The sequence below is a fragment of the Strigops habroptila genome, chromosome 11 (genome assembly GCF_004027225.2).
Source record: "Strigops habroptila isolate Jane chromosome 11, bStrHab1.2.pri, whole genome shotgun sequence".
NCBI lineage: Eukaryota > Metazoa > Chordata > Aves > Psittaciformes > Psittacidae > Strigops > Strigops habroptila.
In genome coordinates this window covers 1,097,948-1,113,236 of record NC_046360.1, presented here as the reverse complement: position 1 = coordinate 1,113,236, position 15,289 = coordinate 1,097,948, and the positions used below count along the sequence as shown (strand labels likewise).

Genomic DNA, 15,289 nt, shown 5'->3' with positions numbered 1-15,289 from the left:
GGCAGGCTGCTGCGCTCCGGGGTTCGGGGTGCTGGTCCCCCATGGTGGGCCGTGTCCATGGGGCCACATTCAGCTCTTGCTCCCCCCTCGCTGCCATCGGGGCTGAGCCGTGGGGGTCCCGCGGGGCACCCGCACCCCGCGATAAGCCGACAATGGGGACCCTGCGGTTGCCCCCTCGGGTCCCTGAGCCCCCCGGGGCAGGGGCTCCGCGCCCTCCCCTGCGGCCGCACCGGGACGCGAGACCCCCCCCCCCCGGGGCCGCCCACCGCCCCAATCCCACCCCGGCTCCGGCCCCGCCGCCGAATCCAGGTCCGGATTTTCGCACCCGCCGCCGGGCAGCCCCTGCGGCCGCGCCGCCCGCCCATGGCCGCCGAGCGCCGCGGGCGCACTCGGAGCTGCCCGCCCGGCGCCGCGGGGGCCGCGTAGGCTGCGAGCCGGGGCGGGGGGGCCGCGCCGGGCGGCCCTGCCGCCGCCATGGGCCCGGCGGGGACGGGCGAGCGCTGAGGGGCCGCTGCGGCGCGGCAGGGGCGGTGCGCGGCCCGGGGGGGGGGTTTCCCGCCCGCCCGCCGCGGCGGCCGCGGGCTGAGGGCGCGCAGGGCCGGCGGCGAGCCCCGGGCGCGGAGGGCGGGGAGGCGGCCGCTGCCCCCCCCGCCCCGCTCGCACACACACACACACACACACACACGCACACGCGCAGCCGGGAGGCGCTCGGCGGCACCGGCGGAGGGGGAGCGGGAGCGGGAGCCGCCGCCCGCCGCCAACCCCCTGCCTCGGGGGCGGCTGCCCCGGCGGAGCCTCCATCTGCAGCCCGGCGGCGGGAGCGGGAACATGGCGGACCTGGAGGCGGTGCTGGCCGATGTCAGCTACCTGATGGCGATGGAGAAGAGCAAGAGCACCCCGGCGGCCAGGGCCAGCAAGAAGATCACCCTGCCCGAGCCCAGGTACCGCCCGCCCCGGCCCGCGGGGCTCCGGCCGCGGCCCGGCGGCCTCCCCGCTGCCTGCCCCTCCGCGGTGCTGAACATAACGGTCTGGCGGCCTCGGGCGGCCCGAGCGGGGAGGGGGGCCGGTGGGTGCGAGGGGTTGGAACAACTTGTGGGGCGCCGGTGGGCAGGTGGAGGTGTGGAGAACGTCGCTTCTCCGGGGGAAGCGACCACCCCGCGGCCGGGCGTTTATTCGAGCCTAAACTTGATGCTTCATTCAGCGGGTGAGAGGTAGTTGGAGCGGTGAGATAGAGAAAATGGTAAACCCGAACTGAATCATGCTCGCCGCTGTGTTCCGCAGAGCTCTTTTCTCGGTGGTGCTTCGTGAGGTTTGACAACAGAGCAGGGAGATGCGGGGACAGACTTGGCAGGAGGTTTTTCCCTTCGCAGGCAGCTCTCGGAGCAGAACTGGTGTGTGCTCAGCCGTGAACCGGGGCACGGCTCGGTCTCTCGGCCGGCTCCATCACTTGTGGGTCTTGCCGGGCTGGGGTGGTTTGCTTGGGGCTTGGAGCAACCTGCTCTAGTGGAAGGTGTCCCTGCCCGTGGCAGGGGTTGGAAGTGGATGAGCTTTAAGGTCCCTCCCAACCCAAACCAGTCTGGGGTTCTGTGAAAAGCATCTTTTCTGCTGAACGACAATCCCTGCTTATGCACGCGTTATAAAACCACCTGAGCATCGCTTACTTATTTACTGCTGAAATGAAAAGTAAGCTTTCCCTCTCTTTCACGGCTTTCTGTGTGTGTATACATATATATATGTATATATGTAAAATGATGATTTAGCCAGCGAGCTAAGGATTGCAACAGAAAAAACCAACCCCCCAATGCACTGCAAAGCGTGTAGGCAGTTTGCACGGCTGCTGGTGGCCTAGCCCGGCTCTGCCGCAAGCAAGGGCTCCCTGAAGCCCTCTCGCACTTGGTCACTTGTTTTTCTGCCTTTATGATTGAATTCTGGGCACTGTGGATGGTGAGGGGCATGGGGGAGCGCGGCCTGTGTTAATCCTCCTCACAAGGGCATGAAACCTCGGGTAAAGGGGTTTGGCAGTCGTTTTTAGGGTCCAGTTGAGGATAGATTCTTGGGCAGATGAAGGTGCCTGGTTTTCTACTGATGTGTGGAGATGCTTATGAAAATAATACCCAGAATATTTAGCCTGCTGTTAGCCTGAGGTGCTGTGTGCTTTACTGGAGCGCTGCTAGCTTCACATTCCTCAGTGCTTTGGATATGTGTGCTGCTGTCCTCGGTGGCAGGGATGTGCAGTGGGGTTCTATCTTTGCAGCAGGGATGGGACCCCTCTCAGGAGGTGGAAGGTGGGATGTGGAGGGGTGCAGGGGAGGGAGGGGTCCTTCCAGTGCCTGCAGGAACAAACAGCAGCAGTCTTGGAGCTTGTGAGGAGGCTCAAAAGCTGCTGCTGGTACCGATAACCCATTGCACAGAGTGTGGTGCGAGCCTCGTAGCCCAGCACAGGCCTGGAGAACCCGCAGTGTGCTGCTCTCCTCCTCCAGGATCCGCGCTTGGCCGATGTTTGGTCGTTTCCCTGGGCTCGGGGAGATGGTTCAGCCGCGTTCGGGAAGCGGCAGCCCGGTGCAAGAGGAAGTTTTGCAGAGTAGGAGGAGAGGTGAAGGGTGAGTTGGGTGCAACGCCTCGCTCCCTGAGCTGCGTGTGGAAGAACCTGTTTGCAGGTTACATGAGATATTAAAGGAAAAGGATTGTTTGCCATCCCCCCCGGACTGTCGTGCTCTGCAGAAGGTGAGGAGCCTTAAGCAAGGGATTGGTTTGTAAGCGGTGCCAGGGTGCCGTGGGACAGACAGGACAGCTCAGGAGATGAGTGAGAGGAAGCGTGGACATAAATGAGAACAGACTTACCTAAGCCTGGGACCACAAACGGCTCTTAGGTTGCTTGAAATGACTGAACTTCTCAGCTTCTAACTGAAACCAGGGGTTTCCTCATGCAGTAGGAAATTGTGACCGTTATGCTGGTGTCAGATGTCTTCCTGCTGGCTTCTGGTTGGGGTTTTTTTTTGATCCCTCTCATTAAAACAGACACACTGTGTTGGATATACTTAAATATTCTGTATCGCTGGCAAAGTGATTCATTTAAAATTACATAAATCGGCTGGTTAATGCAGGTTGATATAGTAACAGTAAAAAAAATACAGCACGCAAAGTCCTCTCTTACATGAGTTTGAAATCAAACAATATTTCCAAATATATATTTTCATTTCGGGGTGTGAGAGCAGCTCCTCGGAGGAGCACGAGCACCGGGTTGTAACGCTGTGAGCAGCATCCTGGCGTTCGGCTCCTGCCTGTCACCGGGACACATAGCAGGAAGGTCACTGGAATATCACATCCATGCCTGACAGTGCATGGCTCTGCCTTATTGCAGCAGGAATGTGTTTCTTGTTGGTTTATCTCCAGCGGGCAACCGCTGCCCAGCGACGGCATCCTGTGCGCTGACGTTACCTCCTGGGGAAATATCACAAAGGTTTTCCCCCCCCCGTTCCAGTTTGTCTCTTTGCTGGAGCCTGGCACACCTGTGGGCACCGTTTTATATCTCTCAGATAAGAGCAAATGAAGCAAATGAGTTTACTGTAATGCAAATTTGAGGGGGCTTCCTGTTTACAAGGAAATAGCTGTAGTGCAGCAGAATGAATTCCAAGGCTGCAGGCCAAGGCTTAGCAGCAAATAAACTGTGAGGGTGAAGAGTTTATTGGCCATGGGGCTGATTATTGCTGAGTTTACACGAAGTATCCTCAGACTGTTTCTGTACTGAAATCGTTAAATATCACAGTTTGGGAAGAAAAAGGACAGTGAACACTGATGAGACAAGAAGTGCCCAAGGAAGAGGCTGAGGGTGTTTTTGTTGTTTTAAAACACCAAAACAAAACGACCCTTTTTCCATCCTCTGTCATCTGCTTTTCCTTCCCTTGCGTTTCCTTCTTTCGTTCTGAAGGGCCTTGCCAAGGACCGGGAAAGCTGCGGTATCCTTGAGTTTTGCGTTGTTCCTTGGGAGCTGCTTTGTGGGTGGATTCGCATGGGTGGACAGGAGGGTGTCAAAGGCAGAATGTCCTGCACAAACAGGACTGAAATGGAAAAGAAGACATGTTGAAATACGAGCAAATATGAAACCTTGATCATTTGCTGCAGAATTAATGTCCAATACTTGTAGTTTCAGGGGAAGGAGTAAATTCACTGCACTCCATTTTTAGCCTATTCAGCAGACTTGTGAAGTTCTTCACTTTTCCATGTAAATTTTAGATTTCCCTTATTTTGGTCAAAGGGAGTGGAAGAACTCTATATAACAGCTCCTTTTATTTGTCAGCAGCTTCCTCTTTTCTGAGTAAAGGATTTGCATAATGTAAAGTAGAGGAAAAAATGGTCCAAGAAGTCCAGTAACTGGAATCAAAGAGGGTGTGGGGCTTGCAGAGGGTTCCATACAGCACTGCTGTGCTCCTCCATGCCTCTGAATCCTGCCCCTTGGGGAAAAAGGAGCCTGTTGCAGTCACTTTCTTAAAAGCCACGCTTTTAACCTGTTTTTCCTCAGTTATCATCCATCCTCGCTTTACCTTTAGAGGTGAAGACTAAGGCACTGGCACCCAGCTGCTTCTTGCTGAGGCAGGTCAGTCTGGGGTGTGCTCTTTGCTTTCCAACCAGGTATTCAAACCAACTTGTTTAGAACCAGTTGAGGTTCACTGAATGCACGGAGGTTGCTTTTTCTTTCCCAATTCGGTGCTGAGCTATTTGTGCTTTGCTTTCTTCATGTTACAGTGCTGAATATTGTTGAAACCCTAGGGCATCTCCAGCTAGGAGTGAAGCATCTCTGTCCTCTATCCTTCTGGTTTTCCAGTTTTGTTCTCTTGGCATTACTGTACTCTTTCTCTGAATTTCGGTTGTTTCTTCATGTTCCCTCCAGCGTTTTCTTGTACCTCTTGAAACTTCTGTAACATCCCTAAGTTACAGGCTAAACCTCTGTCTCTCTGCTGTCAGTCTCGGTTACTTTGATGGTGTTTTCTCTGGCTTTCTTTAACGCCTTCTTGTTGTGCTTATTCATTTAGAGTGCTGTCTCTACCCAAATCTTCCCAACACTTGTTTGTGTAATTTTCATCTTTGTTGCTGTTACGCTTGTGTCATCCCTTTGCATCTTTCTAGGCGCTTCTCTGCTGCTCCAAGCATACCCCTCAGTTTGGGATTCTGCAGGTGGCACTTCACTCACTGAGCATCTCTTGCTCAGTGTCACGGTGTTGAGAACTGCAGCAGCTTCTTTGGCCCGACGTGAGGTGAGAGGCACTGCCTGCTTTGGTCCGTGCTGATCATTGCCGTCAGGTCTGCAGGACTCCTCCCTGAATCCCTCATTAAAACACCCTGTTTGTAGGAGGCTTCTGAGGTTTATTGTGATTAATCTCCCAGTGCTTGCAGTGCTGAGGCGGTGCTTGCTGTGTTTACCCGTGGAGTTTCCCGTCTGTCTCCCTCTACCCGTTTGCATTCACTTCCCTCCGATGGCACGTGTGGGACCTGGAACACCTTTTGTGTTGCTGCTCCATGGCATGGCAGGGTCTCACCAGTGACATTAACACCAAACCCCTACTTTATGCACAGGTTGTTTAGAGAATGTAGCGGCTCCAGGAAGCCCTGTGCTCTATCACGCTTCTTCCTCACTATCTGAATGCAAATGGTAGAAATCTTCAAAGTGCTGTTTTCCTGTTTTCAGAACGTAGGCCCATATTCTGCAACGGCTTATGCATTTCCTGGGCTTTGCACAGAAACGTGCCAATGAATGCAGAATTAAACAGGAGATGCTATGGAGGACTAAGGATCTAATGCTTAATTCAGATGAATTCGTGAATTTAGCTCTGTAAGGTGGTGGTACTTCACTGAAGCTTGTTCCATCTGCTTGTAGCAATAATGACTGGAAATTATTTGACTAGAATTTCTGAAGCTTGGCCGTGTAAAACTGCAGAACAGTTCAGGGTTTTGTTTGACATTTACCATTTTTTTAGTCAAGTGAATTTGTTTCTTGGCATTTTTATGCCATTTCCAGGACTTACTAAATATTGAATTGAAAAATCTGAAGTGAGAAATTAAAACCAGCATGCAGGACACTCGAACTGTTCAGAATGGTTTCATCGACGTGCAGTTTGTGAAATACAGAAGGAAAAAGGATTCTGGATGAAATGGGTTTAGGAACCCATTTATTGCTTTGCAGCTACACTACATCTCGTCGTTTGAGATGAACATTTAAGTGAAAAACGCAGGAGGCAAAGCTTGGTGAGAGCTAAGGGTGGCTGAATGTGTGGTGGACACCAGACAAGGATTGCGAGAGGTGCTGTAGGTGGCTCTGGAGTAGGCGTGTGTTGGAGACAAGCAGTAGGGACTTTCCAAGGCCAGAGTCCCTGTTAAATGGAGCTTCTCGTAGTTCACCGGGCACTTTGATGAAACAGGTAGTAAACTACTCATACGGATGCATTATTCCGTGTTATTATACTTCTGCAATGCAGCTAGCATTTCTGAGATGGTGAATTCTCATTTCAGTGAGACAGCAGAGCATCTGCCCAGTTTTCAAGTGCTAAAAATACCCATGAGGGTGTATTTTTACATATTTGAGACACTCCAGCATGCCTTTTGTCCCCTGCCCCAAGCAAGAGTGCTGTGCGATGCCTGGAGAGCAGTGTGAGCTCACTGCACTGGCCCATCCTGCTTGTCTCCTGTCTTGGGCTATTTTTTATTTCCTTACTTAACATTGTAAATTACTATTGACAAGTACAGTCAAGAAAGCTGTTGTTCATTTAGTTTAGTGCAGTTCATAGTGATGTATGTATTTCAAAGGTTAGTTTTCATGTTCAGGAATGATGAAGTGTGTAGACTGAAGCTTACACGTTACCTTGCTTGGCTGAAAAGGGATGCGTGGGTATTCATATGGTAACTGGTTGAGGAGGGGTTAAAACTTGATTTTTCCTGAGCTAGCATTACAAGAAGGACTGAACAGTTGTGGTTTTGTTGTGGAATAGCTCAGCCCTGCTCGGGGTGAGGACAGATGACAGTAGTTAAATTTTATTTAGCAATTCAGCCTCCTAACTGCTGTCAGTAGAAGTGTGTGGTTGGGAAGGTAGTAAGAAGATGGGTTTCTCAAAATAGTTTAGTATACATACGGGAAGCTTGGGGCTGCTGACAACGTGTGCTTGCTTTTTATCTCAGCTTCATGCTGCAGGACTGTCTTAGGGAAAATGCAGGCTTTCGGGCTGGAGGTGGACTGTCAGTGCGGCAGCCTGTGGAGCAGGGCTGCGGATGCTGCTCCCTGCACCAGTTGAGTGTTCTCTCGCTTGGGAATTCCGGCTGTTACTTGTTTATCTGTTTATCTGCAGTGACACATTAATAAAAGAGACAGGCCTATGCAGAAGAGCATGGGAGGACGAAGGTCCCGTGGCAAAGCTCTTGCAGCTTTAATAGACAAGAAAGGAGAGTCTGGACGAAGGGCCCTGGTGCTACCTGTGCTGTACGGATCAGAAACTAAGCCAGATAGAAAGAAAACATGCACCTTTGGTCACTTGTAGGACCTTTGGCAGCTGCAGGGATTGCAGTCTGATTTTCCAAGCTTTGGATAAGCAGTGGAGGCCCTCGAGTGTCTCAGCTCCTGAGCACACAGTACTCGGAGCATCTTTGCACAGGCAATAGAGCTCTGGCCTCGAGAGAGATGCTCCAATTAGCTCTCCTGTGGGGATGCTGTGAGACTGAAGCTTATGTTTTGAAACATAGACCTTCCCTCGGGTGTCATTACTTTAATTAAGAAAAAAGGTAAATGAGGGTGATCTGGGAAGAGCTCAGTGTGCAGTCTGCTGGTGCTGTGCTGAAAACAGGGATGTTTCCAGGGGTGTTTTTGGGGGAAGGCTTCTGTGGTGTGATGTTGTATTGTTGCTGTGGTGCATCCGACCAGCTGCAGCACACAGAGCACAGATGGTATTCCTGGTGGGAGATGTGGACAGGCAGATTTGCCTTTCCAGTAAAATTAATGCACTTTATAGCCATTGCTCCCCGCACAGGTATGACAGCTTTCCAGTGTCTGGGCTTTCCCGTCTGAAATGCTTTCGGCAAAGCTCTGGAACTATAACATCAGGACTTGAACGTATGCAGCTCTCAGTTTCTTTTCAGGTGAAATCCTGTGGAATGGTCTGGTTTAATCTTCTTATCAATAACAACATTATTATTTCTTTTTTTGTAATTAATAGAATTAGAAAAAAGCCAGTCAGGAGCTGTCAGGTCCAGGTGCATAAGCTGAATAACACAATTTAATTGAACTAAATTGATGTAAAAGCAGCAGTGCCTAGCTTTAGAAAATACAGCTGTTTCCCACAGCAGGAGCTTCACCCCATGCTTGTTAGTTTCTGCAAGAAAATCATTCCAAAACTGAGTAAATACCTATATAAATATGCCTTTCATAAATAATAATGTCTGAGAGTGTTGGGACAAACTGCTTCCATGTAGAACCCCCCAGTTCCCTTCCAGTGTGCCAGGAATTCATCCTGTCAGCATGTGTTCTGTTGGGAAAGGAACTGGGGAAAGGGGAGCTTTCTCAGGTAGAGTTCTGCAAATCAGAGCCTTTATTATAGACAAACAGCAGTTCAGCCAGGCCAGTGCTGCACGTTGGCGATGCACTGGCAAGCACCACCTCCTGTAGTCTGAACTTGTTTAAAAGGCTTCTGAGAAGAGCTGAGTCTTAGGCCACATATTCCTTAACAGGTTTCACTTTTGATCAGTTTTGCATTGCTAAACCTTTTAAATGCACTTCTCTAAAGAAGGAAGGGTTGGCTGCACTGGCTGCATGCCAGTCTGTCCTTGCTTTGAGCTGGGCTTGTTGACCCTGTCATGCTGGCAGTTCAAAGGCCTTTGGGGCAGGATCTGTGGTCCAGTTTTAGCAACTTTCTGATGGATTTGGATAGTGCAAATAAACACTGAAGTCTCTGTACAATTGCATCTTAAGACTATAAATGAATAAATAAATCACAGGCGAAAGAAAACGTTGGCCGTAGTTTGTGGTAGCTCAGTTAATGTTTATCGTTGCACACTGAATTTAAAGAAAGATCTAAACATTTTATAGATATGGAAGATTAAAAAAAAATTGGCACGTCTTGAGGATTTTGTATTTGTTTAAGAACAAGAATGATGAGTGACAAATTACTTAATTGCAGTAGGAGCGAGGAGATGTGGTTTTACTCCAGTTTCTCCTCGTACTCTCTCAGTAGCAGCATTCTGGTGGAAGGGCAGGTCCTTGACATTACCAGGCAGTGTAATTATTCCTGAAAAATTCATGTACTTAGAGGCTTTTATGTTAGTTTCAGATTCCAGCAACGATAATGCGGCTGATCCTCAAGGAACATGAGGATGGTGCATATTTTGACATCGTCGCTATGTAGCTCTCGCTTTTGGCTCTCTAGTTGTGAACTTGCTCCGTTACTATAATTTGCACAAGTGAAGCTGCTTCGTCTCCTGGATGAGATACATGCACTGGAGGGGGGGTGTGTGGGAAAGTGTGGCTGAGCTTTAATCCATTCCATCATAAACAGGGTGAAATATGCTGTTAATTGTCCTTGACAGTTGCAAGAGCATTAGTTGGCTGCAGGGAATGACTTGGCAATGGGCTTGGCATCAGCTTCAGAGGGTGTGCAAGGGCAGAAAATTGGGTAGAGGTAGGTGCCAGTTTCTATCGCTGTTCTTGTCCTGTGTGGTATCCATGCAGGAATGAGCAGGACCCGTGCTGCAGGCGCGTGTGCTGCTGCACTGGTGGAAGGAGATGAAGTTTGGTTTCCCCCACTTTATCTGTCAGCTGATGAGACTAAAAGTAGGACGAGCTTGTGCTTTAATTAATGTAGCACCAACCATCACTTTTATTTCTCTATTAAATGATGAAGTCAGCTGGATATTGCATTGCTGTCTGGGGTATTGCAGTAATAGGATATGATAGTATAGGATGCTCAGAAGTAAAAGAATAAAAGGAACATATATTTTCCATGTTATTTCATTGTTTGGGTTTTGGCTTTTTTTTTTCTTTCCACAGTCTTCTAATGATTTCTTTCCTGTTCAAGTATGGAATTGTACAAGTAAGGGGTAGATAGATGGTCAAATGGGCCCTTCTAGCTTTATATGCTGGGAATTTACTTTGCCCCATTAATCGCTCAAACAAACGTTGCGATGTGTAAAATACCTTTTAGAGCATCTGAGAACAAAATAATTTGGAGAAGTATTAACTTCTGCTGAACTTTGCACTGGGTACAAGTCTGAGAGGAAGCAAAATGAAATGGCTTGAGTGGCTTGTGATACGTTCACCATCTCCTTTACCTCTTACACGGGAGGGAAGCTAATTCTTTTTTATGGGTTGCAGCGGGTGGCTGCCCTCCGCCTTCACCCCCCAAGTGGAGCGTTAAGCTGAGCTGGGGGCTGAGAGCCAGCCATTTTTGCAGTTTAGTCTCATTCAAGGGGAGTTTTCTGTTCAGTTGGAGAGATTCTTCATGCCAGTGATGAACGTACTACAAGAAAAATAACAGCATCCTTAGTAATCAGCTGCACAGATTTACTCATTATGTTGAGATGTTTCTTTTCTTCTCCCTGTCGCCTTCTGTTATGTGACTTGTTTTCTTTCCTTCTCCACAAAACCTCAGTAAAAATACTTCTGAGGAGAAGCTGTGTTACTGATGATGCATTGGTAGTATTATACTTCAGGCTTTCAGATTTTCTCCTCATTTGAAATTGAGTCTAAGTGGGTTCAGTTATTTTCTGACTCTGGCAAGCTCAGGTCTGTGTTGGCTTTGGGAGGCTTCCCTGCGGGTGCAGGCTGAAGTGTTTGTGCAGATTGAGAAGGCAAAGAGGAAAGTAGAGATGAAGGGATGGGATGAGGGGACGTGATGAATATGGTGAGAACAGGATGAGAGGGAGGTTGGGAAAAGGCAAATAGGGAGTGAGAACAAGAAAGGAGAGGAGAAAGCAGTCGAGAGTAAATGGAAGGTGACTGTCCAGTGTGGAAATGGGATGCTGGAATGGGGAGAGTGGGAAGGAGGTGCCACAGGTTGGCAGCCAAAGCCAGTGGTAGTTCAGCAGCTGAATATCTCACATTCTCTTGAAATGATTATTAGCATCTAAGCAGTTTTTGGAATTGCCAGGAGCCATCAGGAGCTTCTTGTGCTGGGTACAGGATACACACGTGCAGAAGGATGCTACTGCCCTGACGACAAAGAGGAGGAAGAAAAGAAACCCAGCTTAATTTTACAGACTGGAGAGCTGAGGCAGAGAATGTTCAGGGCTTGCCCAGGACGGTACAGGGGGTGATGGCAGTTACATGGGGCACTCTGCTCTCCTCAGGCCAGCCTCCCTAAAGCTGCCGTTTCATTCTTGGTTTGTTTTTCTGTTCCCCTTTTGCTGGTTCACCTTATAGGTGAATATGCTGGTGAGTGTAACTGTGTATTCCTAATGCAGGTATGATTCTTTAATGCTTGCTATAAGACCAAACATTTTTCTCCTCAAGCTGTTGGGTACATTTGTACAATATATAATATTCCACAAATCTGAACTCTTAGTGATTTATAAGAAAAAATAATGGCCTTTTATGATAAATAATTAAAAGCTCCTTTAAGGTACAGTAAGGCCAATAGTAAGTAGCTTCTTGATCGAGTTCCAATAGTAAGAGTATGTATTCACATACATACCATCACATCTTTCTTTACCCTTTTCATTTCCTAGGTGCAAGATTCTTCCAGAACTCCTGCACAATTCAGTATATCAAACCTGCAGGGACAGAATCCATGCAGCTCTGAAATTAAGAGCAGAACAACTAGGAAATGCCAAAATGAGTGCTCTTTATTTTGCCTTCCTCCCTAATTTGTGTTTCTGCTTATGCCCACATCCTTTGGGGTCCTGTTCCCAGCTGCCTGTACTGGCTTGGGCTGCCCAGTGCACTGTTCCTTGGGTGCCGGTGGCTGTCACCCTGCTCTCCCAGGGACCTCCTGGTTTGCTGCTGCTGGTGTAGCTCGCCTGGGAGGGAGGGCTGTGGGTGAGTGGTGCCCCTGCCATACACGTCCTTTTCTGTCTTAAATAGAACATAATGTGTTTTCTTCCTGGCTTTCAGACGATGTGTTTTGAAGCAGACATGTTCCGCCTGTACCGACCTTGGCCCCGCGGCGGTCGGCTGCGTCCTGTCAGACCATGTGCCACCACACATGCTGGTAGACAGCGACAGCTTTTGAATTGCCAAATATATTTTAACCTAAAGGTTGCTTTTCAGCGTGTTTCTTTGATCAAGTCTGAAAGACCAGGATGCTAGCTGTAGTAACCAGAGCTTCAAGATGCAGCTTAAAGCTCCTTTCAACAGATTCTTCAGCTCACGCTTGTAACAGACCCCTCTCCTGGGGCGATGGAGGAGCTGACCAGGTTAGAGTGACCTATGCTGCTCGCAGAGTTTATAGTTAGATGTCAGTGTCATCTTTCTTCCTGCTCCTGGGCAGGCAGTACACTCCGAGCTGTTTCACAAGCTGGTTGGGTTTGTTCAGCCTTTGCTTTAAGGGCAGCTTCTCCCATGGGGCTGCAAGAGACAAGCACGCCGAGCGCTTGCAGCATCCCATTGCCCCCCTCAACATCAGCAGGAGGCACTATATGGGTACTGCCTGCACTGCCAGGGGTGGAGGCGACTGCCGTATCTGCAGTGAAGAGCTCTCCCAAAACTTGGTTGCTGGGTCAGCACTGTGTTAGTCCTTTCTGACTGACCTTAGCACGGTGCAGCTCCCTTCCCTGCCTGGTCGAGGGCAAAGGGCTGCATCATGCTCCCAGATCCCCACTTCAGTTCAGTCCTGGTTAAACCAGCAATGAAGTATTCATAGTCCCTGTTGCATTTCTTATAAAATCTTAAGCCTGACTTGTGATTTCCCCTAAATGCACTTGTTATTTCAGTTGACCTGTGGTATGCAAACAGCGAACTGAGCGTTTCTGATACTCCTGTTGTTTGCTATTCTTTATTTCAGAAAGGAAGAAGATGCACAGACAGAAGGTTTTGCCACAGCACAGCCAGATACGCTTTTGTTTCTGAATTTCATTTTTAGCCAGCTTTTGTTTCTGCTTCTTTTGAGTGTTGCTATTAAGGTAGATCATGCTGTGAACTGAGATGAACTTAGCAAAGAAGTCCACTCCTCGCATTAGTGCATGGTTTGTGCTGAAAGCACATGTGGCTGTGGAAAGCTTTTCAGAAATGGTTACCTCTCTGTGAAATGCAGCTTTTAACTCAGATTGTTTACATGTAGGGCAACTGATGATTCAGTGTATGGAAGCAGAGAAGGTTCTTCCTTCCTGTTTGTGGAATGTGCTAGGCTCCATTTTAAAATTTTCCACCCTTCTGAAGCATATATGGACTCTGCTTCATTTCTTTTGAACACAGAAGGATTTCTACCTTTGACGTCTGTGTGAGAATTGAAGGTGGTTATTCTGGGTAGTCATAATCTAGTCCATGTCCTTTATTCCTATTTATTCATCTGGATAAGGAGAACTGCTTCTGAAGGGGTGGCAGCCTGTGTTCGGAAGCTGGAATGCAGTGTGGACACCCGGAGCCTGTGATCATTTTACAGATTTGTTCAGATTCTGTAGCTGCCAAAACGTTTTGTTCCTTTGACATGTTATCCATCAGACCAGAAGCACCGCGTGTCGAGGGAGAGGAGGAGGCGCGCTCCTTTGTTCCTGTCACAGAGTGTTTTCCTGGACACTTCAGTCACACGTTAAATTTTTCATTATCTTCCCCCGTTGTCTAGACTGAGATATGTTTGCGTAGTTTCTTGCAGAGCACTCGTTGGAGCAGAGGAAAGCATTCGTGATGTCATTATTATTAAAAGGGCTCATTCTGTTAGTAATGGTCTAGCGGTCAGTGGGAATGGGACGTTGCACAAGAGTGCTCCAAGTGCAGGCGCTCTGATGGGCTCGAGTCAGCCAGGAGGCTGAGGGGAGGGAAGTTTGTGGTCTATGGTGTTGCACACCATGGTCATTTATGAGCCCTCCATGAGCATGGAGTGACAAGGGGAAGGGCTGGTTGGGAGAAGCGGGATGCAGAGTGGGCTGTACCGCCTGTGCTCACCATCGTGTGGTGGTATCAGTACAACTGGAGGTATTTTGCCATCGATGTGCTCACATTCATATTTAAGAGAAGAATTAAGTTTTACCATCACTATTTTAAACATGTTAAGCTAGAATGTATATTTTTAAAGATCTACCCATAGAACAGGCAGCCAAACTTGGCAGTTCTGCCAGTTATGTGATAGATTTTCTTGTGCTACCTTGCTTTTCCCGAGTGCAGAACCATAGTGTCTGTTTACTGCTTCTTCTTCGCTTGGAATCAGTATTTTGTTTAGATTGTTAAAATACGCAGAGAAGAAACATAGTTTTTAATGAGCAGATAAAAAGATTAGCAAGTTCGTCACTGAATAATTTATAACCTTGAACCTGATTAACAACGTTCAGCCCTCCCCGTTCTTGTTTAAGTTGACGTGGTGCTTACCCTCCAGAGTGCTCCCCTGGGATCACAGTGTTCGTGGAGCTGTGTTCCAGGCGGGGCTTGGAGATATACATATCATATTCATAGAGTGATTCCCTACACTGGGGTTTGAGCCTTCCAGCTAATTCTTGGCTTTTATTAGAGATGTTTTTCTGGTCAAGTCACATAGGCTTCGTGCCTCAGGTCCTCGTTTGAGGAGGAGTGCAGATACTTTCCTCCCTCAAAGATAATGGAAGAGATGCTGGTTGATATTTGGGAGGGTTTTCAGAAGCTCTGGTGATGGGTCCTTGTAGGCACAGGAGAGGGGATGGTCTCAGCCCTTTGCTTTTTCAGGCAGGGCTCTGCTGCTCGGGGTGACCCAGAACTGCACAAATACATGTTAGTGATGAGGCTTTAGAGGAAAAATGAGAAACAACCACAGAAATCTAGCTTTTTCTTCTCCAGACAATGTTAAAATTCGTCTCTGAGCACTGACCTGTTCAGTTTCTCCTGACACGGAGTAGTCCTGAGGCCACATTTTCCAAGGATGAGGTGCTCAGTCTTTCTTCTGCAGGAACCTGAGTGATATTTAACAGTGTTGTTCAGGGCACGAGCACTTTCTACAGGGCACTTGTGGTACTTTTGTAAAAACAAAAAGAGCGTATGAAAATATCAATTGTAAAATTGGAACAGAAAACTTCTAGTGGAATTTTGGCTTCATGCTATGGCAAGAGGGTTGGTTTACCAAGGCACGGCTCTGCCTGGGCTACATCGATTCGCAAATTTATCAACTTGTATTGTTGCCCCTATGAAATTTTTATGGGC

At 48.5% G+C, this 15,289-nt stretch overlaps 1 protein-coding gene across 1 annotated transcript in view; it reads left to right on the top strand.

Annotated features, from left to right (window-relative positions):
* Nucleotides 1-324: 324 nt before the first annotated feature.
* Nucleotides 325-15,289, top strand: part of GRK3 (G protein-coupled receptor kinase 3) — a 65,964-nt gene continuing 50,999 nt past the window's right edge. The window contains exon 1 of the mRNA XM_030501269.1: nucleotides 325-941. Within this exon, the coding sequence (XP_030357129.1) occupies nucleotides 829-941 (113 nt within the window). The 5' untranslated portion in view covers nucleotides 325-828. The remainder of the gene's footprint in view (nucleotides 942-15,289) is intronic.